Source organism: Macrobrachium nipponense, chromosome 14 (assembly GCF_015104395.2).
Source record: "Macrobrachium nipponense isolate FS-2020 chromosome 14, ASM1510439v2, whole genome shotgun sequence".
Classification (NCBI taxonomy): domain Eukaryota; kingdom Metazoa; phylum Arthropoda; class Malacostraca; order Decapoda; family Palaemonidae; genus Macrobrachium; species Macrobrachium nipponense.
In genome coordinates this window covers 57480365-57507601 of record NC_087207.1, presented here as the reverse complement: position 1 = coordinate 57507601, position 27237 = coordinate 57480365, and the positions used below count along the sequence as shown (strand labels likewise).

The window sequence follows — 27237 nt, the reverse complement described above, 5'->3', positions numbered from 1 at the left end:
ATACATCAGGCACACGCATGAAATCCTTCCTTTTTGGCTACTCTATACTTCAACCCCGCCCACTAAAGGAGAACTTTATAAAAAAGAAAATAATAATAACTTACACCTGGCATTCATTCTGCTAAAATTCAGTTTTATATTTGAACACATATATCGGACCAAGCTAGGCCATCTTTATAAGCGGGAATTTGACCTATACAAAATCATGCGATTTTATCTGACGTCCGTGGTTGGCTAATAAAATTACCAGAAGGTTGATTCTACGATTTTCTAATGAATCTTATTTATATACGTGTAACATTTGGGAGTCACTGACATCAATCAAATAACACTGAGAAGTGACAGATGAAGTAAAGGTGTTCTTGTACAACGTGTGCTGTGAGCAGAAGCACAATATTTAACATAAAGTACGATAATTCTGTTTTTCACTGAAGTGCCTATTACAATTTTACCCAACCTGTTTCACCGTAACAAGTTAGAATGTATATATGTATGAAGTGTGTTTATTATTAATACTTGCATTTTTCAAGAAAATGGATGCCTTATACATGCAACTTGGAATGTTTAGTGACATAGAATACAACAACAGTTTAAAATCTGTACGATAGAAAATACTAAACTTGGGCCAGTGACCAGCGCCATCTATTGGGAAAAGGCATCAACAGGGAAGGTAGTGGTGAGTGAGCCACGTCATTTGTGCAGGGAAATAGTGTGTGTGGCTGCTGAACCAAACATGAATATTTTCAGGTTGGCCGGAGATCTTTCTCACCTTCTGGCCGTCATTATTTTACTACTGAAGATATGGACGAGTCGATCATGTGCAGGTGAGCGAGTTTCATGTTTTAAGTTTGGCGTAAATCGTGCGAGATGTGCAATGGAGCCCGGTTTGTTTATCGTCAATGTCTGGGGGAATGATGGTGTTGATGACCCAACCAGCTGACATATATCTGACGTGGGGTGGTTTGTGTATTGCTTTGCAAAGCCCTCTTCTTTTGGACCGCCCTTTTATCTGTGTATTTATGGCATAAATTGATAAAGCCCGAAAGACCCTCCAAAAGTACGTTACTCCGGGGCGTTTCTCAACTGTCAAAATGCTGTACGTTTTTTTTTTTTTATTGTAGGGCAGGCCACCGGTAGCTATACCTTCTGTTATTGTGTTTTCTATTTTTTAATCTTTTTCATTGTACCTTAGGCTAACTTGATGGCATAGATTATTGAATGGTTAATCAACTAGGCTAGTACCCTCTATTTTAGGATAGGTTACCGACAGTACCTAGCCTAATTAGGGATCATGTTTTCCTAGTTTTTTTTTTTACTTTTTATTTTACCTTTTTTTTTTGTATTCTACTTACTGGGAGGCAAACCAAAAGGTTAATGGTTTATTTCCATATATAAAGGGAGAGCAATTTTAAATAAAGGCTGAATATTCTGTACTAGGTATGGTGCAGGCTTTTGTTTTAGTATTATTAGGGAGGAATTTCATAGGTAGCCCATTCCAAAACTAATGAATGTACACTGTATCATCGTTACTAAGTAATGGGAAAGATATGTCTAAGCTAGGCTAACATTCAGGATGATTAGCTGCAGTGGTTATTTGAATGAAAATGTTTAGAGTAAACGACTGGACGGCGACATGTTCACTCGCAGAAAGACCACTTTTTTCACTCTATAATTAATTTGTGAAACAACTTTACAATTAAACCTTTTAGCATGCCATTCAAAAGATTGAAATTTCATCAACAAAATGAGATATATGAAACTATCATACAAGCTAAAATAAGCATATGAAGTCTTCTTAAAATATGTTTAAAGCAGTTTTTAAATCCAATATGGCATTTCTTCAGGACAGAAGAAATTCGTCACTCACATGACGGCCATGTCCTTCCCAGTGCTCATTTGAACAATGTTTGCGTGTGTGTGTGTGTGTGTGTATATATATAATATATGCTTATTGATATTACTCAAAATTGTATATAGTTGTAATCATCACAATAAAACATTTTGTTACCTGTACTAGTGAAAGTACGAGACATCTTATTCCCGGGGCCATGTTTTGAACTGAAATGCATTTTATCCTTGTAATTGGTGTTTTTAGCCTTACTGCCATCATAACTGTAACTCCACGGTGCTTATTTGATTGTAATTATACACATTTTGTTCTTAATTCACTCCAAATTCCAGAAATATGTGAGTTTGTTCACAGCAAAACCATGACAGGAAAAAAATTTTGCCTTGTACATCTGGCTGCCAAAAATATCCATGAGCAGATGATGGATTAGTGAATTGGATATTTCTATATAAGCATTCCGCATGACCGCATCGTTCATCCCCGCGAATACGAAAGCCACCAGGAATTGGGGCGTCAAATGTATTTCGCAGTGTTTAGTATGAGCCCCTGGTGGTTAATTATAGTCGTCCGAATAAATATTACTTAAAATTCTTGTTCAGGAGGTAAAACTGCATAGAAAAACAGCAACTGCCATAGTCGAGGCCACCGCAGAATAGTAATATAGATCTACCATGAATTGTTTGACAAAATTTTTGTATTTTTTTGCAATTTAGTGGAGCTTGACACAAGCCAATGCCTTTACAAACTGTTTCCATGAATTCTAGATCTGTCATAGTAATGCAATAATGATAAAATTGCTCAAATATTTATGTAAAATATATTACAAATAGGTACACTAAATTTCCTGGGTTTTGTGTAAGTCTTATCCCCAATTTGGAAGGTAAACACTCACCAATTGGCAACAGTGGTAAACGTGAAATAGTGTTCCTACAAGTTTGTTTTGCCAACGTTTCACGATATATGCTTTTGAAAGTGTCATGGAGATAAGTTAGTATTGCGCATGGCCAGACTTTCATTGACCTCTGTTTAATTGGAAATTATGGCATTATTTTGTGACTGGGGAGAAAACTCTCACGTACTTCGAGAGGAGAGTAGAGGTCTTGATGTGTGGCTCCGACAGATGCTAGCTCTTGACTGATGTCCATGCCTGGTCTTTGAGCGGATTAAAGTACTTTTTTGGGAAGGTGGTCGCCTTCCAGGAGAGGTGGTCACTATGTCGCCGTTTGGTTGTTTACCCACAGGTGATGCATAGTAACCAAGAAGGGTCTTACTCCATTTTCCTTTATTATACTAATTGTTAACCCATGAATGTTTCAGTATTTTGCTTCCTTGCAAATGCAGTTATTTACTTGGATAATGTTGATGGGTAGTTTTATTCGTTCTGGCTTGTTACTATCATAAAAAATAGTTTGTAGCCTAATCTGACAAGACTTCGTTAAGCATTAGCAACACAATCATTAAGGCTATTCATCAAATTTAATAGAGATATTTGTAAATGGGGTTTTGTATTTCTGCAGTTTTGGTGATTTCTTCCTACTCATTAATATCTCCAGGTGATTGCCATTCATCGCTGCCGTTCCTCTATTTTTGTAATTACAATGTAAACCCAGTCACTTGCAGCTCCATGTTAGGTTACGTTGAAGAATGACAGGATAGGATTTATAAATTGTGGTAGTGTTATTATAGCAAGTGTTAGAAAGCCATATTTTATTCTCCCTGTTAAAACCAGGTGCCAACATAGAATTGGAGTTTTGATAAGAAAAATAAAATCCAACAAAGCAGTATGTTGACTTGAGAGAATCAGCCATTGTATTGTATATCAATAGCATGACTATTACTACTATTTCAAGTTTTATAACGTGAGTGCTTTTCCTTATGCTATTGCCTTTTTGTCAGCAAGGTGAACACTACACTGTTTTTTTTTGTTTTTCCACAGAATGATTGTATGCTATAGTTCAAATTGGTGAACAGTTTATTTTTAAAAGTTATTACTATAGTACATAGAAATTCAGTAGTTTTAGCAGGGGTATTGGATGTTAATGTAATGTTGGAGAACTCTGATTCAAGTTAGTTTTTTCATAATTTTTGCAATGTTAATCATTGTGTTCTAAGTATTGTACAAAGTTTTCCAAGATTAAGGTATATTTTATAAAAAAAAAAAATTTCATTAATAGTGTCCTACCCAAATTCACTTATTTTTCATTTTGTCACCCCCCCCCCCCCTATTTTTCTTAATTGTCTTCCTTAAATTCTAGACTTAAGAAATGGAAGGTGAATTAATGGTTTTCTCTTTCAGGCATTTCTGGAAAGTCGCAGATACTCTTTGCTTTAACGTACACCACACGATACCTTGATCTTCTGACCAACTTCATATCATTATATAATTCTTCTATGAAGGTTAGTATTGTAAAGTAGTTGTACAGATATCAAGTATTCTTTCTTGCAATTGAATTGTTTTTGTTTAGTTGGCCATAAACTGTCGACCTAAATTGTGATTGGGTTCTAGCATTGTCTTTGGTTAAAAGAAAAAAAAAAGCATGTAGCTAGTAACTTCATCCCAGATAACTTAGAATTGGATGTGCTGGGTAAGGATGAGCATTTTAAAACTTTCAAAGTTTAACCTCTACAGTTGTTTTTTTATTATAATGCAGTAAGATTACACTGTACTATAACTTGAGTAATCTTACCATTCCATATTCGTCTCTCTCCCTTTAATGTAAAACTGATGCCACAATATAGAGGACTGAAGAGTAACCATAGTTGAAGCCCAGTCATTGTCCAAATTTGGCACCCCCTTCACCTTAAGTACTAGATAACCCTATTCTTTCTCAGCCCCTTCTCCTAAACAAGGCACTTGGCACACTACATTTTTAAATTAATTCAATTGTCTTATGGACAATGTCCAGCTAGCTAGTTCATGTGGCTGAGCAGAGGAATTTTTCATGCTCCGGACCAGTCCGTTTGCTTTTGATGTGGTCATCCATGTGCTATTATTCGTACCTTTGCCGTATAGAGAGATTACATACTTTGAGAAAAGTACAAGGCATAGAGTGGACAGGTGAATCGCAGGCTATTAAGGAGAATATTAAATAGAGTGCTGATTCACTCATAAAAAGGCAGAATGCATTTGCTCAAAAATCCATGTTTTGAGAAAATTGAAGTTAGATTTGAATGCTCATAACTTTTCCCCTTTTGCTACTTATTGTATCTTTGCCATAGTGGCTACATTCTGTTCTTTCCATAGACACCAAATTTGTGAAAACCTCATTTTTTGTAGTTAATGTATTCTACCTTGTTACAGCAGCATTCTTAAATTTTTAAGCCATCAGAAGACAAAAGCATAAATTGATTGTGCATTTCAACTACTGTATGTACGTGACCATAACCCAAGGCTTATGCTGGGGTATAGAAGGTAATGGGTTCAAAGTTAACTCAGATTTTTTGTCTTTTATTTGGTTTCTGTACAGAACTCTGTAATTCAGGCTAACCCTTATCATACTTAGAAAATAAATTTGCTTTAAAATATTTCAGGTAATCTTCCTTCTGGCATCATACGGCACAATCTACTTGATGTACATGAGATTCCGAGCTACTTATGACCATAATCATGACACCTTCAGAATTGAGTTCCTGCTGATTCCTACCATCATCTTGTCGCTGCTGATCAACCATGATTATTCTCCTCTTGAGGTATGCATATGGGTTAGACAAGTTTTCATTATGTATTATTGTTTCCCTTCTTTTTTGTTGACTGGAGAGTGAGGGAGTTTGCTCATTTTATAGTTAATCAAGATATAAAACTTAGGTGTAATAGATATTTTAGGATGTAGTGCAAGTTTATACAGCTGTACTGGTATATGTAAAACCTGTTTATGTAACCTGTAAAGTATTTGTAAATGACTTAATACACAAAGTTGGTGATTCTTTCCATTTTATAAAGAATGAGACCTTGATAAATTTCTGACATTTTATTTTTCATATTTATTTAACATAAATTTCAATTTTGTATAAGTAACTTACCCAATAATTACTTAGCTAAGAGTTTCTACTTGTATGGGAGCTTGAATTTTGAATTTTACAGTAACAATTCTTTTGTTTAGATAGGTGATTAGCCCCACCCACATTCAGGGAAAAAGCTCAATTTGTTTCTGCCGGCTTAAGACCACGTACAGTATTGGGAGTGTTCAGCTTGGTTTTGGATTTAAATTGATATTTTTCTTATCAGTGAAGCATTTTGCTTATGGTAACCTTTGGCATATGTATTTAGTTAGGTTTTCTAGCAAAAATTTTAATTTGACAGGTGTTCTCTTAGTGAGATTTGCCAAATTTAACTTTCTTTACTAGTTGAATAATGTCTGACTGTAGGACTTATAGTTTTCAGTATTGCAGCAAAGGCTGCATTACTCGATTGATGAAAGCACCTTCTGCACTAATTGTAAAGAACAAGTTAGTTCTATTGACCTTAACTGTGACGAGTGTAGGAAGTGGGATGAGAAGAAGTGGAAGACTTAACTTCTCACCTAACAAAGTTAGAGACCATAAGAGGAAAGCGGCTTCTAGAGCTGATGTTAAGTCGTTAGACAGCATGATTTATGGACAAAATCTGTGAGAAAAGTGTGAATGAAGTGATAGTGTGGCGGGATCACAAAAACAAGTAACCTCCCCACATAAACTTAACCTGTCTGGCTATCAAACCCACCCTCAATCACACTTTCCACTTAACACTAAAAAACACAGCAGGACAATTGCCCCAATACCTACATACCGAACAAAAAACACAAACAGGTACTCACCGCTGGCTTCTGATACCTAGGACTAGGCTGTGCTGTCGTCCACTGGATATAGGCTATAGGGTAGCCAACACACAACCACCGCCGACAACCAAACACAAATCAACCACCGGGACCCACAACCCCACAAAACTCAATAACCCAACGACTAAATGCAGATGAACACCAACCGCCTGAAAAAACACGACAACCACACGACTTACAGCAGTACAACAACCCGCCAAAACCAACCCTGCCCCAACCACCACTAACAGACACCGAAAATGCACCACCAACCTTCTTAACCTCACCACAACCAGACAGACACACGCACAACAACTTCACAACCCCAAAATCTATCAAATAACACCCAAACAACGACACACCAAAGGAAAACTGCTGCCAAAACCAACACTGACTTGACCAGACGCCTCACTGTTTACAACTCTCGTAACAGACTTCCATTGACTACCTACAGAGCGCCACAACAGACATGCTTCCGACCGCCATCTAACCACTCCCATTCATTCTTCCACCAATCTCTCTCTCTCTCTCTCTCTCTCTCTCTCTCACACAACCTTTGTAGATGTTGTCAAATATAAACTAAAATTACTCCTCCATATTACCTCCCCCATTACATTTGACAACATCTCCTTACACTCGCAACATCCACACTAAATTGCCTTTCGCAACACCCAAGGATGCTCAGATGCAGGTCCCCTGGATCTTGTTTGAGGACCATCATACACTCTTTCAGTTACATCGCCATTCACTTCTTCCAAACCACTTTCTTTCAAACTCCCATTATCTCCCTCACTACCATCCTCCCAAATTCCATTCACTACTTCACCGATGTCTTCCAACTCTGGTTCCAACATCTCCCCTATTTCGGCCACCAAACCACTCAGTTCATTCATACTTCTGTCAAACTCCTGCAAAGACTTATCCATCCTATCAACCACCTCCTCACTATTCAGTTTCCTTCTCACTGAAGTCTTACTTGTCCCTGTCAACTCAAACCCACATACACCACAAGTATCATTCATTCCCCCAAAGTCATCCGTAGCACACGCTTTATCAACCGTTTGCACCCTACCACCAACCCCTTTACCATGCCGTTCACGCTTTTCCCTTCCACTTCCTCTCTCCACACTCTTCTGTTTTCTTCCATACTCAACCAACACCAACTGTCGATCTCCCAGACCAATTTGTTCACCAACAGTCGGCTCATACTTATTCACCCTCAACCACTCACTCATCGCATTCTCCCGAACATAGTGTGGTACTTCCCTCCACTTACGGAGCTGGTTATGGTGTGCCCTAACCTCATCCAGTCCCCCACCTACTCGCAATTTCCCCAAAACATAACTCAATCCACTCGGTCCCACTTCCAAAATCTCAAAAGGCCCTTCAAATTTCTCCCTTACTTTATTCACATTCATTCTTCCCATCTCAACCACCTCTTTCAACACCTTATCCCCAATCTTAAAACTCTCAAACCTTTCACTCGCTTTCTTCCACAAATCCCGATCACCTTCTGACAGACCCAACCGCGGTCTGACAATCCTTTCAAAATTCAACACATATTTACAAGGAGCTTTCAAAATTCAACACATATTTACAAGGAGACATACCTATACTCTTCTGCAGTGTGGCGTTATATACCCAAACTGCACGTCCTACATACATATCCCAATCCTTGTCGCTCTTACTCATCATTCGCAAAATCTCAGTCATCGTCCTAACAGTCCTTTCAGCCAACCCATTCGCACTGGGCATATACGGAGTAGAATACACATGCACAATACCCCATTCCTTCAACATTTCTTCAAATTCCCATCCCACAAACTCAGGTCCATTATCACTCAACATTTTTGCCGGCTTACACACACACATTGGCAACATCACTTGACCCACCATTCGTGCAACAGTTTCACTCCTCTTATCTTTGATGGGAACCACATAAGCAAATTTACTCATGTGATCCACCATCACAATCATCCCCACGTGTCCTCTCGCAGTCCTGGGCAAAGAAACACAATCAATCACAAGCATTTCAAACGGCTCTTTCATCTGCAATCGCAACACAGGTGGACTTGCATGCACACTCTGATACTTTCCCCTCTGACAGTCTTCACATGTGACAGCCACATCCACACAAATCTTACTCAACCCAGGAGCATACAATCTCTCTCTCATGCATTACACAACTTATTTTTTCCCATATGCCCAAACCGATCATGCACCAACAAACACATACTCACAGCTGACTCAACAGAAAACACTGGCACATACACTTCCTTGTCATACACCCCTTCCTGATGCAAAAAGTACACTATGTTTTTTGCACACCACAAAACGTTTAGCAACCCTCTTATATACATCCAACTCACATGGCCAGTCTTCCACACGCACTCCTCCCAAAACACATTGTCGCAACACACTTATCTCCAGGCACTTATTTTGCATTTCCTCAATCTCTTCCTCACTCAACAGATCATTCTCACTCCTAGCAATATCAATCATACCCACAAAGTTTGCTACAAACACATTACCATCTTGAATCCTAGCTACTTGCCTGCCCCCCTTTCTAAGAATTCCATTTCCTACATCTACGTCTATATCGTGGATCCTCAAAAAATCTATCCCTATTAAAAAACAAGATGGCATATCATTTTCTCCTATGACTATAAAGTTATGCATTACTTCAAGATCCCCCAACCTAACCTTTAACCGTACCTCTTCCCATACTAAAACACTTCCTTGTCCCAACCCATGTATTCTCACACTTGTAGACTTGCCTTTTTCACTTCCCAATCACATCTCTCAAGTTCACTCACCACTGACCCACTCACCAAGGAAACTTGTGCCCCTGTGTCAACCAAACTACAATACTCACTATCATTTACTTGGACAAACGTCACCATTTTCCCTCGAGTCCCATGCATACACACATTCACTACCACGTTCACCTGGTTATCCACATCACAATCCTCCTCATCACATTCATCCTCAGCTAACTCCCCATTTCCACAATTCTGACTCAGATCCCCTTCACAGTCCCTTTTTGTAACCAACCAATTACAACCACGTTCCCCGCACTGAATCATCAAAACCCCACGTTCATTACCTGTACTCACCCTTCCTCGATATTCAACCGGCCTGTCCCATCCAAAATACAACAACACTTTTATTCCAAACAACTCAGCTACTGCTGACAACAATTCATGCAACACTTCTCCTTGCCCACCTTGTTCCTCCGCACATGCCACTTCCTTCTGCACATCACTCATCAACTTCTCTCGCAACTCATTCACACTACTGGGTACCTCTTCAACCAGACCCTTACCTTCCAAGTTTTTCAATGCTGAAAACAAACATTCACACATTCTGTCATTCCCTTCAAACCTCTCTTTTACAACCAACCCCTCAGGTACCATATTCGGATCCCAGTCACTTTTCACAACACCACTGTCCTTACCATGCATCCTAGACATGTATCAGCAATCACATTTTTACTCCCCGGCACATATTCTAAGCCAAAATCAAACTCACTCAAATCCTCAATTGTCCTCGCAATCCTAGCATTCACACTTTCCTTCTTGATCATATAAACTAACGGCCGATGATCTGTCCTTATGACAAATTTTACCCCATACAAAAACACTTTCAACGCTTTCACACAAAACCTTATTGCCGCAAGCTCCTTCTCAACCACCGAATACTTAAGCTCTGCTTTATTAAAAGCTTTACTCACATACGCAATCACTCTCAATTGTCCCTCCCCATTCACCTCTTGCATCTGCACCAAGCATCCTCCCATACTAAACTTACTAGCATCAGCATACAACTCAAGCTTACTGGCATCCTCACTGTAGTCCGGAAAAGCCAAGGTGACGTCCCTAGCAGCCTCCTCTTTCAATCTCTCAAATGCTCCCACCATTCGCTCATCCCACCTCAGTTTAGTACAATTTTTCTTCCCGGTCCATTCAGTCAACGGCTTCCCTATACCCGAACAATCCCTAACGAACTTCCTCCCGAACTCAATCAAACCCAAAAAACCCTTTAACTCCCGCACGGTCCGGGGACGTGGAAACTCCTTTACTTTTTCCACAAACTTTTCACTCTTCCTTACACCACTCGCACTCACCTTATGACCAAGAAATTCCACTTCCCCAGCCAACCACGTACACTTCTCCAACTTCACTTTCACTCCAACCTCTTCCAACCGTTCCAACACCTTCTCAAGCAGTTCCACATTCTCCTCAACAGTCTCACTTGCAATCAAACGTCATCTATAAACACAGTCACCTTCCTTCTATCAAAACCAGCCAAAACTACATTCATCGCCCTCTGGAAGGCAGCAGGCGCATTAGCCAATCCAAAACTTAACCTCTTGAATTGATAGTGGCAGCTACCACTCGAAAAAGCCGTAACATGCCTGCTCCCTTCCTCAAGAGGCATCTGGTAATAGCCCCTTACCAAATCCAATTTTGTGAACACTCTCATCCCATGCATCTTATACACACAATCAGACACCACATTCATCGGGAATCGCTCCTTCACAGTCACTTCATTCACCTTCCTGTAATCCACACACATCCTCAAACTCCCATCCGTCTTGCGTACTGGGACTATGGGACTATTCCAAGCACTCTCACTCCTCTCGATCACTCCCACTCTCTCAAGTTCCTCACACTGTTCCTCAATCTCTCGGGCAATAGGCGCAGAAAAGTGTCGGGGACGCTGATATATGGGGGTATCGTCATTCAAAACTATCTTGAATTCTGGAAGCTTAGATCCCCTGAAATCCTCGTCACCCCGACTCAACGCACCCCGCCTATCCCACAACATCTGCATCAACCGCTCCCTCTCGTCATCACCAACATTTTCATCCACCTCAATTCTTTCTCTCAACTCATCATACTTCCACTCATCACTTTCTTTCATGCTACCTGTCATCACCCGCCGCACCCTAACATATCTTTCGTCATCCACATCCACCAACGTATACAACAACCCCACACAATCACCCTCACGTATACCCCGCACTCGCTTTTTCCTAACACTCGGCAATGAGGCCACAAAAACCCGAGGATTCTCCATATCCAAAATCCCGTCGTACACATGCACACTCGCTCTTACCAACCTGTTCGCATCCACACCCTCAACCACATATGCACACTTGTCACCTTTGACAATCCCAAGACTATCGGGCCACGCAACTTTCACACTAACAACTTCTCCAACTTCTCGCGGCACTTTTACACTCTCTTTCGCAACCAACGGCACTCCCTTCCATATTTTACTGCTTACTCCTCCATCCCCATCCAAGTACAACTCTCCATGTACATTCCCCTTCCTATGCAAACTCAATCATATTCCTGCTCGGATGGACCACCATCCCACACTTCTTCAAGAACCTGTATCCTAACAACATATCATACTTATCACTCATTCCCTCGATCACATAAAAGTCACCTTCCTCCATCACTACCCTTCGATTTCTACATTTTCACGCAACATTCCCACCACAGGCATACCCAAATTTCCTATTCCTCGTACCTCCCCTTTACATTTCCTAATTTCACACTCACTCCGCAACTTGTCACATCCATTCTTAAAAAGAACACTGACACTGCACCCAGTATCAATCAAAGCAACCAAACACACCCCTTTGCATCTCACTTTTACACTCATACATTCATGAGCTCTTCCTCCAACCCTTTTTCATGCAACAATCCTTCACGCACATGCATCACTCTTACTGACCGCACACCAGAGGACCCACCCAACTGAATCCCCTTTGTACCTAGTTTCCCGAACTCCCAACCTGACTCATCCTCTTTCGCCTACACACACTCGCCACATGACCTTCCATTCCACATTCAATACATTTTGCCCGCTGTTCCTTACACATCCTAGCATAATGCCCATTCTTCCCGCAATTACCGCAAACCTCAGTCACACGAGTACCTCGACATCCACTTGCTATATGCCCTACTTGCCCACACCTGTAACACTTAACATCCCTATCTTTCTTACACTCGCTCACCAAATGCCCTGTTTGCCCACACCCGAAGCAAGCTCCCAACGCCCACCGACATTCATTCTTCCTGTGCCCTAGCTTTCCACATCTGTAACATTGCTGCTCTCGTTCACGACTAACCGACCCTAATCTTCCAACGCTTGCACTCCGATCTCTCTTAGGGCTAACCATACTTACGTTACTGGCTCTAACGCTCCTATCAACCACTCGCTCTGCCATTCGCCTTGGCCCTTCCAAAACTGCCTCCCTATAGCTCTTAAACTCTGGTATAACATCAGCCACTTCAGTCCTAATACTAACACTTCTACTCTCTTTCATACACCTATCCAACTCATAATCCTCTACTATTTCCAAAATGTCGTTCCACGACAACCTTTCATTCGTCCATCGCATTTTCTCCTTACGTTTCAGATTTACAAACTCATACACACTCTCAGGCACAGTCGCCAACAACTTCCTCACTAACTCTTTACACTCATTTATCCCTTCGTCCCCAAACTTTTTCCTGGCCAATGTTTCCAACCTGCACACATACATCGACAACGACTCACCAACATTCATTCTTACCTCATCAAAACCATGTTTTCTCCTATATCTAACACTACTCCTTATCCTCTTCGCCTGTTCCACAATCCTGGCTTTCACACACTCATACGGCACATTCCCTACACTCATCATTACCCCATACATGTTCAACAAAAATCCCGTCAAAAAGCCACCCAACTCTCTTGCCCAGACTCTCTTATTATCCCCATACTTTGCCTCACAATACCTCTCATATTCCTTAAAAAAATCCCCTATGTCCCTACTACCATATTCCTCGTATTGTGCACATCTAGGTATCTCTCTCTATATACAGCCTTTCGTACTTCCCGCTCACTCTCACTTTCGCTACCACCATTCTGATCCCTCTTAACCTCGTCCGAATATAGGGAATCAACTTCCATGCTAACATCCATGCTCCTGATTACGCTCTTCTTACCCTTCTTTCTACCCACCTGTTTCCACTCACCGCTATCCAAATCACTCTCAGCCCTTTCCCCAATGTATTCATTCCTAGTCTCATCCTGTCCGTCATCCTTCCTAACCTTCTTTCCCTTAGTCGTCTTCTTTTCGTCAGCCCCCTTCTTATTCTTGTCCTCAGGTTTATTCTTATCCTGTCTCTTTCCCTTCTTTCCTTTACCTATCACAAACAAGTCACCTTCGTCACTCGTAGTTTCATCCCCTCGCTCTTCCACTGTCTTTACCACTTCTGGCCTATCACAAGACCTAGTAGGCCTACCCCCTACAGCTCCCTCTCCCATGAACCCCTTCATCATCTCCTGCACTGCATTCATCATCCCTAAGAATTTTTCATCCATTTTCTCAACCATTCTCTCTTCTGCTCCTTTCACTTCTTCTTTCATTTCCATTTTTGCACTCCTTAGCATTCCTCTCATTTCCTCTAACTCGCTCTTCAGCTCCTCACACTCTACCCTTAACCTCTCATTATCCACTTCTAATTGTCCTCTTACTTCCCTCTCCAACCTCAACTCCTCCTTCAGCCTCTCCACCTCACTCAATCCTTCCATCTCAAACTTTCTCACCACTCATACACACTAGCCTAGACCAATTGTCCTGCAGCTGCCACATCAACAGTCCCTGTTCGGGCGCCAAAAAATAATGTGGCGGGATCACAAAAACAAGTAACCTCCCCACATAAACTTAACCTGTCTGGCTATCAAACCCACCCTCAATCACACTTTCCACTTAACACTAAAAAACACAGCAGGACAATTGCCCCAATACCTACATACCGAACAAAAAACACAAACAGGTACTCACCGCTGGCTTCTGATACCTAGGACTAGGCTGTGCTGTCGTCCACTGGATATAGGCTATAGGGTAGCCAACACACAACCACCGCCGACAACCAAACACAAATCAACCACCCGGGACCCACAACCCCACAAAAACTCAATAACCCAACGACTAAATGCAGATGAACACCAACCGCCTGAAAAAACACGACAACCACACGACTTACAGCAGTACAACAACAGCCAAAACCAACCCTGCCCCCCCCAACCACCACTAACAGACACCGAAAATGCACCACCAACCTTCTTAACCTCACCACAACCAGACAGACACACGCACAACAACTTCACAACCCCAAAATCTATCAAATAACACCCAAACAACGACACACCAAAGGAAAACTGCTGCCAAAACCAACACTGACTTGACCAGACGCCTCACTGTTTACAACTCTCGTAACAGACTTCCATTGACTACCTACAGAGCGCCACAACAGACATGCTTCCGACCGCCATCTAACCACTCCCATTCATTCTTCCACCAATCTCTCTCTCTCTCTCTCTCTCTCTCTCACACAACCTTTGTAGATGTTGTCAAATATAAACTAAAATTACTCCTCCATAATAGTAGAGGAGGTAGCTACCCATCCTTCAGACTCCTAGGCAGAGGTCATTACCATACACCCCTAAACCTGTGAGGAGGCATACTGGAATCCCAAGGGAGGTTGGTGGAGTCTCCCCATGGGTTAGTTGGCCCCCCTCAGTTGTACTTGTGGTGTCCCAGGTTGTGATAAGAGACAGGCATTGGAAAGGCATCTCGGATGTGCATAATGTCTCATTGAGTTCTGGAGAGTCCAGTCTTAGTAAGAGGCACAATTGGCACTTCTCGAGTGAGTCTCTCCCGCTTAAGAGGCATTCATCGTACAGGGACCAGTCTCCCCTGCTACCCAGCAAAAGGTTTAGATAACCTTCTCGTACCCCTCAACGCTCTTGCAGCACTTGGGTTAGCCTGGAATGTTTATTTTCTTGAGTGAACACCACTATTTGGTACCTAGGCACTCATCTGCATCGTATAAGCACTCGTCTTTGTCTTCCAAGTACCCTTCCTCTCTTGAGCGTCCACATACCTCTTCTGAGGGCCCAGTAGCGGCAGAGCGCCCAGTAGTCTCCAAGCATCCTTTGGCACCCAGCCTACAGAATTCCCAACAGACTCCTCAGGAAATTCTCTGGGGATAAAGATAGATTCTCAGAATTTTCAGGCTTTTCCATCCCCAAGAGAGTGGACTGCCTGAGGAAAGTCAATTTTTTAATTGACCTTCAAAATTCCCTTCAAACACTGATGCTTTGTTGGCCATCGGAAATATCCTTTGCTGCTAAGCTCCTTCTAATACTTTGTTAGCCATCAGATTACGCATTTGCTGTGAAGTTCCCACTTGAGTAGAGGCACCCCACGACTATATTGCTACGCGCTACAGGTTGAGATGAGCAACAACCAGAAGTAAACAGAATCATTAACATGAATTTAAAAATTCAAGTTGCCTTATGAGTCGAAACTATTAGCAAAGTAATTACTGAGTAAGTATATAAAAAAATATACAATATCATGTTAAGGTGGTTCACTGTAGTTGCAACTGAAGAGCCTGAAAGATTATATTATGCTTTGACAATATACCAGCTGTCAAAACAATCATATTCTCAGCAATGGGTTGGCATTTCTTGATGATGTAACTTCAGACTCATTATAGTAAGTTTTAATTTAAGTATTATAATCACAATGAGATACATAGAATGTGGATCTAATTTTTGTATTTTTTATTCTCAGATCCTCTGGACCTTCAGTATCTATCTTGAGTCAGTTGCTATCCTTCCCCAACTTTTCATGGTTTCGAAGACTGGTGAGGCTGAGAGTATTACATCACACTATTTGTTTGCTCTAGGGTCATACAGGGCATTGTACATTTTCAACTGGGTAAGTACAGTGGAAGTTTTCTGTTTTTAAAACATCTCAAACTGGGTACATTTAACCATTTGAGACTGAAGGGTCCAAGGGTTTATCTGTTGCAAATCATACAGTGTTTATGGGCAACAAAATATTTTATTTTGGAAGCAACAAAAAGTCAAAATAATTAATTTTACAATAGTAGAATTACCAGTAGAGTGGGAGTAATTGTATGATGACACTACATGATGGCAATTAAAATTTCTGCTGTAGTAATTTAAGCATTACAATTGTTTAATATGAAGAATAAAGACGGAAAATTTATTGGGACAGAGTCATTACACCATTTGTTTAGCATGTGCCATTACTTGTGTATTAATGACAAAGGAATGGTTTTAGTATTTGTTAGTTTTGTATTTTTTTTTACTATCGGTTAAAATGAACGTAAAACTGGAGTAATGAATATTCAGAAATAATGTAATTTCAAATTTTGCACATTTTGAAATATTGTCACCATTTACATTGTTTGAACTAAAATATTTCTTTATTATTCAGTTGATTTTTCCAAAATATAGTAATCATATAGATTTACTGAAAAGGATAATGATCAATTATATATTGACGAAATACAAAATGTGGAAAGTATCATTTGACTTGAGAAATGTAATTTCAAATTTTGTACATTTTGAAATATTGTCACCATTTACATTGTTTGAACTAAAACATTTCTTTTTTTATTCAGTTGATTTCTAATAGCCGTTTTTCCAAAATATAGTAATTGTATAGATTTACTGAAAAGGATAATAATCATTATATATTGACAAGATACAAAATTGAGATACAAAATATGGAAAGTATCATCTGACTTGAGCTACAATAAATTTTTTTTTCACCAGATATACCGTTACTATGTTGAAGGCTTCTACGATCTCATTGCAATTGTAGCTGGTGTTGTTCAGACTGTCCTTTACTGTGACTTCTTCTATTTATACATCACCAAAGGTTAGTTTTACAAATGGATAAAAAACATTATTCGTATACATATATAGTAATATGATTCTACAGTACAGTACAGTAGTAGAATTACTGGCCTTCCATTAGAAGGCTAAGTATCACCTAACACAAAAATGTGAGATGTTAAGTTGGGGCACTTTACTACATCAGTCAAGACACTTCTTATGAAAGCATTAAGGGGACAAGATCATTTTGCTAATCACTGTACTAACACAGTACAGCTGTATTTAAACCATTATGATGAAAGCACTTCGGAGATATTGGTTTAGCTATAGCACTACTGTAATAAAAGCACTTGTGATGGTGGCACAGTAGTAAATTCTAACAAAGTAAATATATATATATTTCTAGTATATATATATATAGAATATATATATTTAATAATATAATATATATAGATATATATATATATATATAGTAATAGTGACTAGCTTTTGCACAACTGAATGTAGTTTTTATAGGTTAGTAAAATTAGGGCTTAGATGTATGATGTATATACATGCACAATTAGATATTGTATACTGCATTGGAAGAGCCAGATGTTAATGTGGAAGTGCTAATAAATACGGTAATGAATGTGAACCATAGAGTATTTAAAAAGATAAAAAGTAATTTATGGATATGTAAAATTTGTATGAAGAAAAACTTAAAACAAAAAGCAAAGAAATGAAGGGGAAATCTAAAGAAACACTAAACAAATATCCCAAATCCAAACTACAGCACATCTTGGGTTATATATTGTGTGTGAATGCCAGGCTTTGATTTGAATTGGTGGGAAATGTGCCATCTGTTGGCCAATGACATATGTACTCTATTTTTTACATTAAATTATCCATTCTGTCAAATTGTCAGTTCAAAGATTGGAAATAGTTTCAAGATCTTGCAGTGGCTAATGAAAGGAAAAATTGAAACGTTTATGTAAACACCCTGAAATCACTTAAAAAAAAAGGCTATGCTTCAGTGATTGGGAAAAGATTGTGTAGAAATGTCAGTACATAATAAAGACGGAAAATTTATTGGGACAGAGTCATTATACCATTTGTTTAGCATGTGCCATTACTTGTGTATTAATGACATAGTATAGTATATATGTGCACTGAAGGGAAAATGTCAGAGGTTAGGTTATAGTTATGACAGGAGTAATTATATAGATAAATAGAAATTATAAATGTATGATTAGACTAAATAGGAAAAGTTAACTTTGAGTCATAGTGATATAGGTTATAGAGAGGGCCGTAGGAAGGGATAGTAACAGCATGGATAGATAGAATAATACACTAGAGCAGATATGAAGTTGACTATAGAAGACAAAGGTTCGTGGGCAGACTGCAGTGGAAAGATTCTATTGAGGGAATGTGATGAGAGAGGACACAGAGCTGTTAAGAGTAGTAGCAGGGATGACTGGTTTGATGTAGGAAATAAGGTAAAATGGCTTAGATAAAGTTAGGTTATCTTATAGCCTAAGATTTGTTAAAATGGTCATAGGCATCACCTGGCTTATTGAATTTAAATCTGGCCTGTGAAGTGGCATAGAAGTTTCCAGTCAAACATTAATAGGCAGAGGATTTTTTATCTTTCCATCCTTTTCTATTTTTTTTCTTTGTGCTACTTCTGTTGTAGTGTTTTTTTTTCATCTAAATATTTAGACCATTGTAGTAAAAGACTGAAATTTTCCTTGCAGTTCTTCAGGGTAAAAAGTTGCAACTGCCTGCTTAAATTCATCCAGCAAAAAACTTGGTGCTGTCCTCCACTATGCAGGAGTCACCATCGCCCTACTACAGAACTTTTCATTCAGTCATCTGGATAACACTTCTCCAGTTATCAGAGAACTGTGAAATTCACTTACAGCATTAAGCAGTTTCTTGTGTCATTACCGTGGAAAAAGTTTTTATAATATTTTGCTCTTTAGTTCAAACAGTCTTGTTATATTAACTTAAGATGCATTTTTAAAGGACTTAAGAGTGCGTGTGAGGATAAAGTTCAAAATAAATATGGAAATGTTTCCTGTGAAAAGTAGAGTTATATGCCCTTTTTAATGTGTTGTGTTGTATTAGCTAAGTTTTATAGGTAATGTATGATAAAATCAGATATCCTTTAAAGAACTTTTGGAGGTGGTTAAGATGCACAATGAGAAGTACTGTCTTTTTTTTTTCATTAAATTTTTAAAGAACAAGTTGATGGGAGTCATTTCTTTCGGTATACATATATCAGGTATTATAAGGATTTCAGATTTTGATTAATCCAGTTGTAGTTCGCACAAGAGTAGTTCATTGTATTGGGGTTTTAATAGTTATTCCAAGCCCTTTGCTCCCATCCACATTGTCCAGTGTTTTGAGGTAGTTTTCGCGTATTTTATTTATACAATATATATGACAGAACTTGACAAACACAGTTCATAAATATTTTTTGTTCATCTGTAGTTTCAGAAGGGTAGTTGAGGTTGTTTCTGTGAAAGTGGTATGATTTAAAGTACATATTAATAAAGATACTTTAAAAGAAAAGGAATGGAAGATGGTCGATTGGGAAGTTTACTTGTCATGAATGTGTGTGGTCTGCGAATGAAGTAAACATGCTAAAAGTTTGGAGCTTTAGTATACCCTACTTCCCTCGGTTATAAGGCAAGAGATCCATTTTTACTATAGTTAGGCTATTTTCATATTTCCATCATCTTCCACAATTGGATTGAATGTTTTGTGTGGCATTATGGAATAGTACTGTGAAAAGGTGCGTATTCGTGATTGGAATTTGTCCTTTTGTACAATGTATGACAAGGAATGGGATTGCTATACTTAGAACATGTTCTGCTCATTTTGTGGTGAGTAATGTATTTTATCTTGGGCTACTCGATCCCAGTCATTGTTGTCTTGTCAAGGTTACATGGATCCCAATTTATAAACAGTATGTAGCATAGTGTGTCATTAGTTGAAGAATGTCTGATTATTTCTATCACTAGTTGCTTGAGAGTTACACGTTAATTTTTTTAATATGTGGGTATTGCAGCAGAAACCAATTAAGTTAACACAGTTGTTTTCCCTTCTCTTTAACGCCTTTATCTTCCTGTATGCACATTTCAAACATTAAGTACTGAATTGTAGGATTATGATTGCAGTACTCGGTCTAGTATTTTGTTTAGAAACATGGAAGTTGCATTGTTGTAAAAATAAAAAAAAGCTTCTTTATACTTTCATTATTTTTTCATTTAAAAGATGTAGGGAAGGAAGATGGGAGGAAATATTGTTGAAAGTCTCCTTTGAGTCCTTTGCAAAAGGATTCCATACTACTATAGTGAGCAGAATTTCATACACAAATGTTGAGAACATTCCAAATCGGAAATGGATTGTCAATTCAAGCAATATTAAAGTTCTATCAATGCACCTTGTCATTTGATAGTTTTAGATTGTTTATTAGCTGTTCAATGGTCTTTTCTCTGCTTTCCTTAGAGGGATTATTTATTTTATTAATTGATCAAAGTTCTAACAATATTTGTCCTGACATCTTGAATGCCTTCCTACTTTTTTTTTTTTCTTTTTTTGTCTAGTTGATAAGGACAGTGGACATTTTTGTGACCAGTGAAGAGTTTACCAGCTACTGCATTAGCAGATTACTGTGGAAATAAAGTTTATATGATACGGTTATGCTGTATACATGTCCTTGAAATACTGTATTCAGTATTCTGAAGTGATGTAAATTATTTGTATTGAAATTTTGATGTCAGAAACTGACTGTATGCTATATGCTCCTAGAAAGATTATGACCACATAGGAACACTGAAAATGTGGAAGAAAAGCACCGCCATTGAGGAGAGTCCAGGTTGTCTTATGCAGTTGTAAAAATTGCTACAAATTCACAGTAGTTGCACATAACTTCATTATATAAGCAAATACCACAGGAAAATGTCAGGCAGAAGATCAGTACCAAGTGCTTTCCTGTTATACTTGTGCATCGTTGTACCCCAACGATGTACGTATGAATAAACATGGTAAAGAGCCTTGTACTGATCTGCCTGTCATTTTCCTGTGGTATTCACTTACATGCTTTTAAATATGTATACAGTTATTGATGAAAACTGAAGTAGAGAAGTGAAATGGCCTGTAAGAATCAGAAATACATAAGTATTAATGACCTATAATCAAGGAAACTATAGCTGGTTCACCTATGCTTTCGAGATTTTTGTTTGGCGGCCGCTGATTGGCTGATACCGGGAGGTAGGCAGCTCCCAGCCAATCAGCGGTCGCCAAACAAATGTCTTGCAGGCATAGGGCTCACCCAAGAATCCACCTTAAGTGAACCAGCTATAGTCAATTGCAATAAAACAGTGGGAGGTGTTGGACACATGGAAGGATGCCAGTGTAGTACCACTAATATGGTAAGATGGTCAGTGTTGCTGATAGCATTCTGTTGTCCTTTTTGCCTAGAACCGGAACTCCCTGAGGAAGGTGATTTGGCATTCTCCATTTTTGGGTGTTGCTGGTTTGAAAATTTATGTATAAAAGTGATGGCACACTTTCTAACCTGATAGACTGGAGACAGTACTAAAGCCTCTGCTGTTTCCTGTGTTTATACTTTATCCTTCCCCTTTGGAATGCCAAGTGTTACATTGTGTTTTGTCAACATGGAAAGGGTTTTGGAGTCTGGTTCCACTTGGAATTATTAATGTGAGAATTGTAGCTCAAAGGAGGCTGAAGGTATGGTTGCCTTTTCGCAGGGTTCAATGCAGAGTAGCGTTCCCTAGTCTGCCAGTCTTGTCACGTGGTATATGATCCTAAGTTTTGTAAACAATTGTTCTATTGATCTGTTTCCCTTGCATTGCATTAACAACTATGATACCACTTGCCATAGGGCTCATGTTCTCTTCATCAGGCTAATGTAGTTTGACATTAAACAAATAAGCCTCAAAAGTTGCATGCATAGTCACTGTTGAAACCTTTTATAAGGTAGGTGATGTCTTGGTCAACTTTGGCTTTAATTAGTTGGTAAGTTAATGGAATTTCAGACAAATTCTTACCCTCGGTGAGGTAAGTTAATGAAATTTCAGACAAATTCTTTCCCTCGGTGAGGAAAGTTAATGGAATGTTAGACAAATTCTTACCCTCGGTGAGGTAAGTTAATGAAATTTCAGACAAATTCTTTCCCTCAGTGAGGTAAGTTAATGGAATGTCAGACAAATTCTTACCCTTGTTGAGATATATCCAGCAGTGATGTATGTAAGTGCAATCTCTGTATCCAAATGTAGATATTACATGATTGTTGCTACCCTTTACGTATTTGTGAAATTAAATTCACCTTATGGAAAACCAGGTCATAGGTAATTCTGAAGAATGTCTAATAATAGTGCCTAATTTGCAGTAAAGAATAATCATATGCTCTAATTTCCATATTAATTGTGTAGTACTGTATACGTATAACAATTAGTGCAAATTTCCAATCTCACATTCGTAAAACTTTGCAAACCTAAAGTCCTGTCAGAAATGTGTAACAGACAGCTTGATAATTTAGGCTATTAGTTCCTACTGAAAGAAATAAAGTTTGAAGTACTCAAATTTCAAAATTGTTATGGAATTAATTAAATTCTATGTTGGGATCATTCTTCACAGCACTTAACTCCGGTTTGGTGATAGAATCCTCGAAAAGAAAAGGTTCAGGTAGAAGGTGGAGTCTCTCTCTCTCAAAATGTAGGAAGTTTCCTTTGAAGTAGGAAGGGAAAGGTATAGATTGAAACTGTGATTTAAAGTGATTACATGATCACTATGCAACAGAAAAATAGTTAGGGCAATATCATTCATGAAATAAGTTTCCTATTTTTGATTTAGTTGATTTGTGCATTCAGTGAAGTACATGGAATACCTGATATTTTTGGAGGAGGTTGAGAGTGAACTACTACTTCATCAGAGCAGAACAAGAGATAATTATCCAAGAACTTTTACCCAGAGATAAGATAAAATGTTAAGCTGGGTGCCTTAATGAAGCAGAAACTAAAAGGTAATCACCTATGCTATCGACACTTTCTAGACTTTTCCGATTCCTGCAGTACCTAAGCGCCTGTGGCGTGATTGGTATGGTCTTGACCTGCCACCTTGGTACCGCGAGTTTGATTCTCTGGCATTCCATTGAGGTGTTAAGAGATGTGTATTTCTGGTGATAGAAGTTCACTCTTGACGTGGTTCGGAAGTCGCGTAAAACCGTTGGCCCCGTTGCTGAATAACCACTGGTTCCATGCAACATTAAAACACCATACAAACAAACCTACAGTACCAATATCTGAACAGCACATAATGATACAGCAGCTTCTCATCATGTAGCAATGTATCATTCAATAAACTTACTCTCCAAATAACTAATATGAATGTTTATCCCTTTTGACCCACCACATTATGTGATGATCTCCATGTTCTACAAGAAACTGAGCAAGCAAGCAAGCCTAAAGCACCATGTTGTTGCTATGAGAACTTCATGCTGCACATTGTGAGTTGTAGAAACCCACCTTATGGTGCTTTCAGGGAAGTGGTACTGTGGATTTGATTTGATTTTAAGTCATAGTTTTCGGTTAGTATCAGGATCCTGCCGTGTGGATGATGGAATCAGTGAAAATAATAATAATAATAATAATAATATGCTGGTAATAACAGTAAAAATATTGCTGAGAAAAAAAAATATGCATAGAGAGTAATAACAGTTAGTGCACAAATTATATAACTTAAATTTCAACTAGAGACCTTAGGTGGTTACAGTAGTCAGGTCCAGAGGGCTAAATACAAAAATTGAATGTAAAAAAAAAAAACTTTAAATTGATAGTAATCACAGTAATAAAGAAAAATTAAAAATAACAGCAATAAATGTAATAATGACAAAAACTGCAGATGACATCTTGCCAATACAGAGATTAAGTCCTTTAGGGGACAAAGGCCTCATTTTCCCATCTTTCCCACAATTTAGATCTTTTTGCTTCACTCCTTAGGATACTTTGTATGAGCGAGTTGCTGCTGTTTCTCACTCGGGTTACCAGACCGGACATTGTTCGCCTAACAATGATTTTTAAATTGTCCAGGCGGTTTTCTATGAACATCTGTGTGGCGGAGTGGTAGCGTGGAGTGTTTGTGAGGCGTCTCAGAATGTCATTGTGCACAACAGTGATGCGTCTCATGGTCTCTCGGGTATAGTTCGTCCAGAGGGAACACCCATAGATACTGTAGCAGTACGAGCGGAAGAGCAGCAGTTTCACGTCTCGGTGACAGAAGGCAAACCTCCTTGCAATCATGTTGCCAGCTGCACATAGTTTTACGACGCCTCTGTTCAATGTCTGCCGTATCTTTTAGGTCGTCGGTGATAATGTGACATAAATACGGAAATTCGTGCACAAATTCCAGCCGATGGTTTCCGAGGAAAATTTGTGGTTCTGCAATATGCTTAAGGGATCTCAGGAGCAGCGACATGCACTGGGTCTTGGTTTCGTGGTAGATTATATCAAATTCCTCTGCATATTGGCGGCAAGTGTCGTTGAGTCGTTGGAGACCTTGCACTGATGGGGGAAATCAGAACCATATCGTCGGCGTAACAGAGGTTGCTTATAGTTGTTTCATTGGCGGTGCATCCGATTGGGAGTGAGTTCAGTTTGATATTCAAGGCATCTGTGTACGTATTAAACAGGTATGGAGAGAGAATGCCCCTTGCCGAAGCCCGTTTAGGGAGCCGAAGGTGTAAGATAATGTTGAATTTAGAAAGGTGGTTTTTCTGCATATTTACTTGAGAGAAGTTTTCTTTAGTATACCTGAAATAGCACTGCCATTTTCTTTCATACACTCAGGTTCCAATGTTTTTTCTGTTTTTTGTTTATTAAGTGTTTCCTCCTGTTTTCTTACTTGAAGTGTATATTGAAGTACAAGTAATTTAGTATTTGGTATTTACTAGTCAACACATTTATGAGTATGAATTTAGCAACTGATTTTACACAATGTACCTGTTATTATGTTTACTTAAGAGTTAAGTGTTTTAATAAAAATTAGAGTCACAACACAAACATGGTGTTTCCTTGAGCCAGGCGCTCCCTCAATTCATTTACCTTCCTGCACGATGTGGGCTTAAAGAAACCCCCCCCCACATTTTGGTGCCCCAGACCCTGTGAACACTCCCTCTAAGAAGATAAGTAAGTTTGTGCAGGGAAGATAATGGAGAAGTTAAAGAGGACAAGGATGACATGTCGAGGGGGGTGGGGGGTGGGTTTTTGGGGGTTTGACAAGAGCTTCCAACGGTTTCTGAGTGACCTTCTGGAGTCCTCCACCACAACCATAAGTCAATTTGAGTATGCCATCAAGGAATACGACCAAAGACTAGCTAAGTTGGATGAAGTCCAAGAAGCAATAGAAATTGATGTAGCTGAAGAAGAACTAGAACAACTTTTGGATGAAGCCCATGAGTTTAGAACAAAAAAGTGTTGCAGCCTAGGATACAAGCTGAAGACCAGATAAGGAAGTTAGCAGCAGCAGCAGCGGGTCCTGGTTCTGTAAGTGGTCAGTCTTCATCTCAAGAATCAGATGTCACCAACGTCAAGTTACCCAAGCTGGAACTGCCAAAGTTTAGTGGTGAAGTGACCCAGTGGCAGTCCTTCTGGGATCAATATACTTCCCACATCGATGCAACAGACCTTCCAGTGATCAGTAAGTTCACCTATTTGCTGTCTTTGCTGGAGGGAGATGCCAAGAATGTTTAGTAAGGGACTAGCCCATACCAGTGCTAATTACCCGGTTGCTTGCAATTTACTGAAGGAACGCTACTACAAGCCAGAAAGGATTATTTTTGCTCATGTCCAGGCATTGTTAAATGGTCAGGTCAACATTAATGTCAGCGGACCAAAGGGTGTAGCACAGCTGTTGGAAATTAGAGATGACATTCTAATACATATCCGCAGTTTGGAGGCGCTAGGCGTCACTGGTAAACAGTGTGAAGTGTTTCTTACACCTATCATCCTCTCTCGTTTGCCCAGTGAACTGCGGCTAGAGTGGGCCAGGGATGGTGATGGACATGAAAGTGATTTAGATTGGTTATTGACATTCTTAGACAAGGAAATTTCAAGATTAGAAAGGTCTGAAGCCTTTAAGGGAAAGAGTAGTAGTGAGGAAAAGAAAATTGAAAGTAAGAGTTCTAAAGACAAGGTGTACTCAGCCGCAGCCCTTCATGCTTCGTCCAAGCAAGAAAACACTATGTGCAGTTTCTGTGGCAAGAAACACAAATCAGAAAACTGTTTTGGTGTTCTAGAATTGAGTGGAAAAGAGCGAGGTGAAAAAATTAGAAGTTTAGGCCTATGTTTCAAGTGTTTGAAGAGTGGACACATGTCAAGAGAGTGTAAAGCTCGTACAAGGTGTACAAAAGTGTAACGGTGCCCACTCTACCTTAATGTGTGGTGTTAGGCTGGAAATTAACCTAAAGAAGGAAGAAAGTGAAGCAAAGGTAGGTGCTGTTGGCAGTGACAAGCCTGGTGATGTGGCACTTCTGACAGGGCAAGGTGGTAACTGTACCATTTTACAGACAGCCAAAGTTCAAGTGAGTGGTAGTGATGGTACTGTTGTCACTGCTCAGGTAATGTTGATAATGGTGCAGACAGATCATATGTTAGTAGCAAATTTGTAAAGAAGTGTAAACCACAGTGGATCACTAGTGCACCTATGCCATACTCTAGTTTTGGGGGTCATAGTAGTGGAAAAAATGAACACAGAAATGTTTATGAGTTAAAGTTGTGGGACTCCGACAAGAAATTGGTACCTATCATTGCTGCGGAGATTCCCAGAATATGTCAGCCCTTGGTTAGGCCTGTTGTACCATATTCT

The 27237-nt window shown here is 39.3% G+C and overlaps 1 protein-coding gene across 1 annotated transcript; it reads left to right on the top strand.

The window, feature by feature from the left end:
* Positions 1–649: 649 nt before the first annotated feature.
* LOC135226534 (ER lumen protein-retaining receptor 2-like) lies at positions 650–19421 on the top strand. Its single transcript, XM_064266187.1, has 6 exons — positions 650–824; positions 4146–4246; positions 5381–5539; positions 16289–16435; positions 17302–17407; positions 19101–19421. The coding sequence occupies exons 1-6, from the start codon at positions 734–736 to the stop codon at positions 19133–19135; spliced, it is 639 nt and encodes a 212-aa protein (XP_064122257.1). The 5' UTR covers positions 650–733; the 3' UTR covers positions 19136–19421.
* Positions 19422–27237: the final 7816 nt, after the last annotated feature.

Bases quoted from the DNA above. Each gene is read 5' to 3' on its own strand.
- LOC135226534 (XM_064266187.1), top strand. From the start codon at position 734: ATGAATATTTTCAGGTTGGCCGGAGATCTTTCTCACCTTCTGGCCGTC. The intron at 825-4,145 runs GTGAGCGAGTTT...TTTCTCTTTCAG, and splicing joins GACGAGTCGATCATGTGCAG to GCATTTCTGGAAAGTCGCAG. The intron at 5,540-16,288 runs GTATGCATATGG...TTTTATTCTCAG, and splicing joins ATGATTATTCTCCTCTTGAG to ATCCTCTGGACCTTCAGTAT.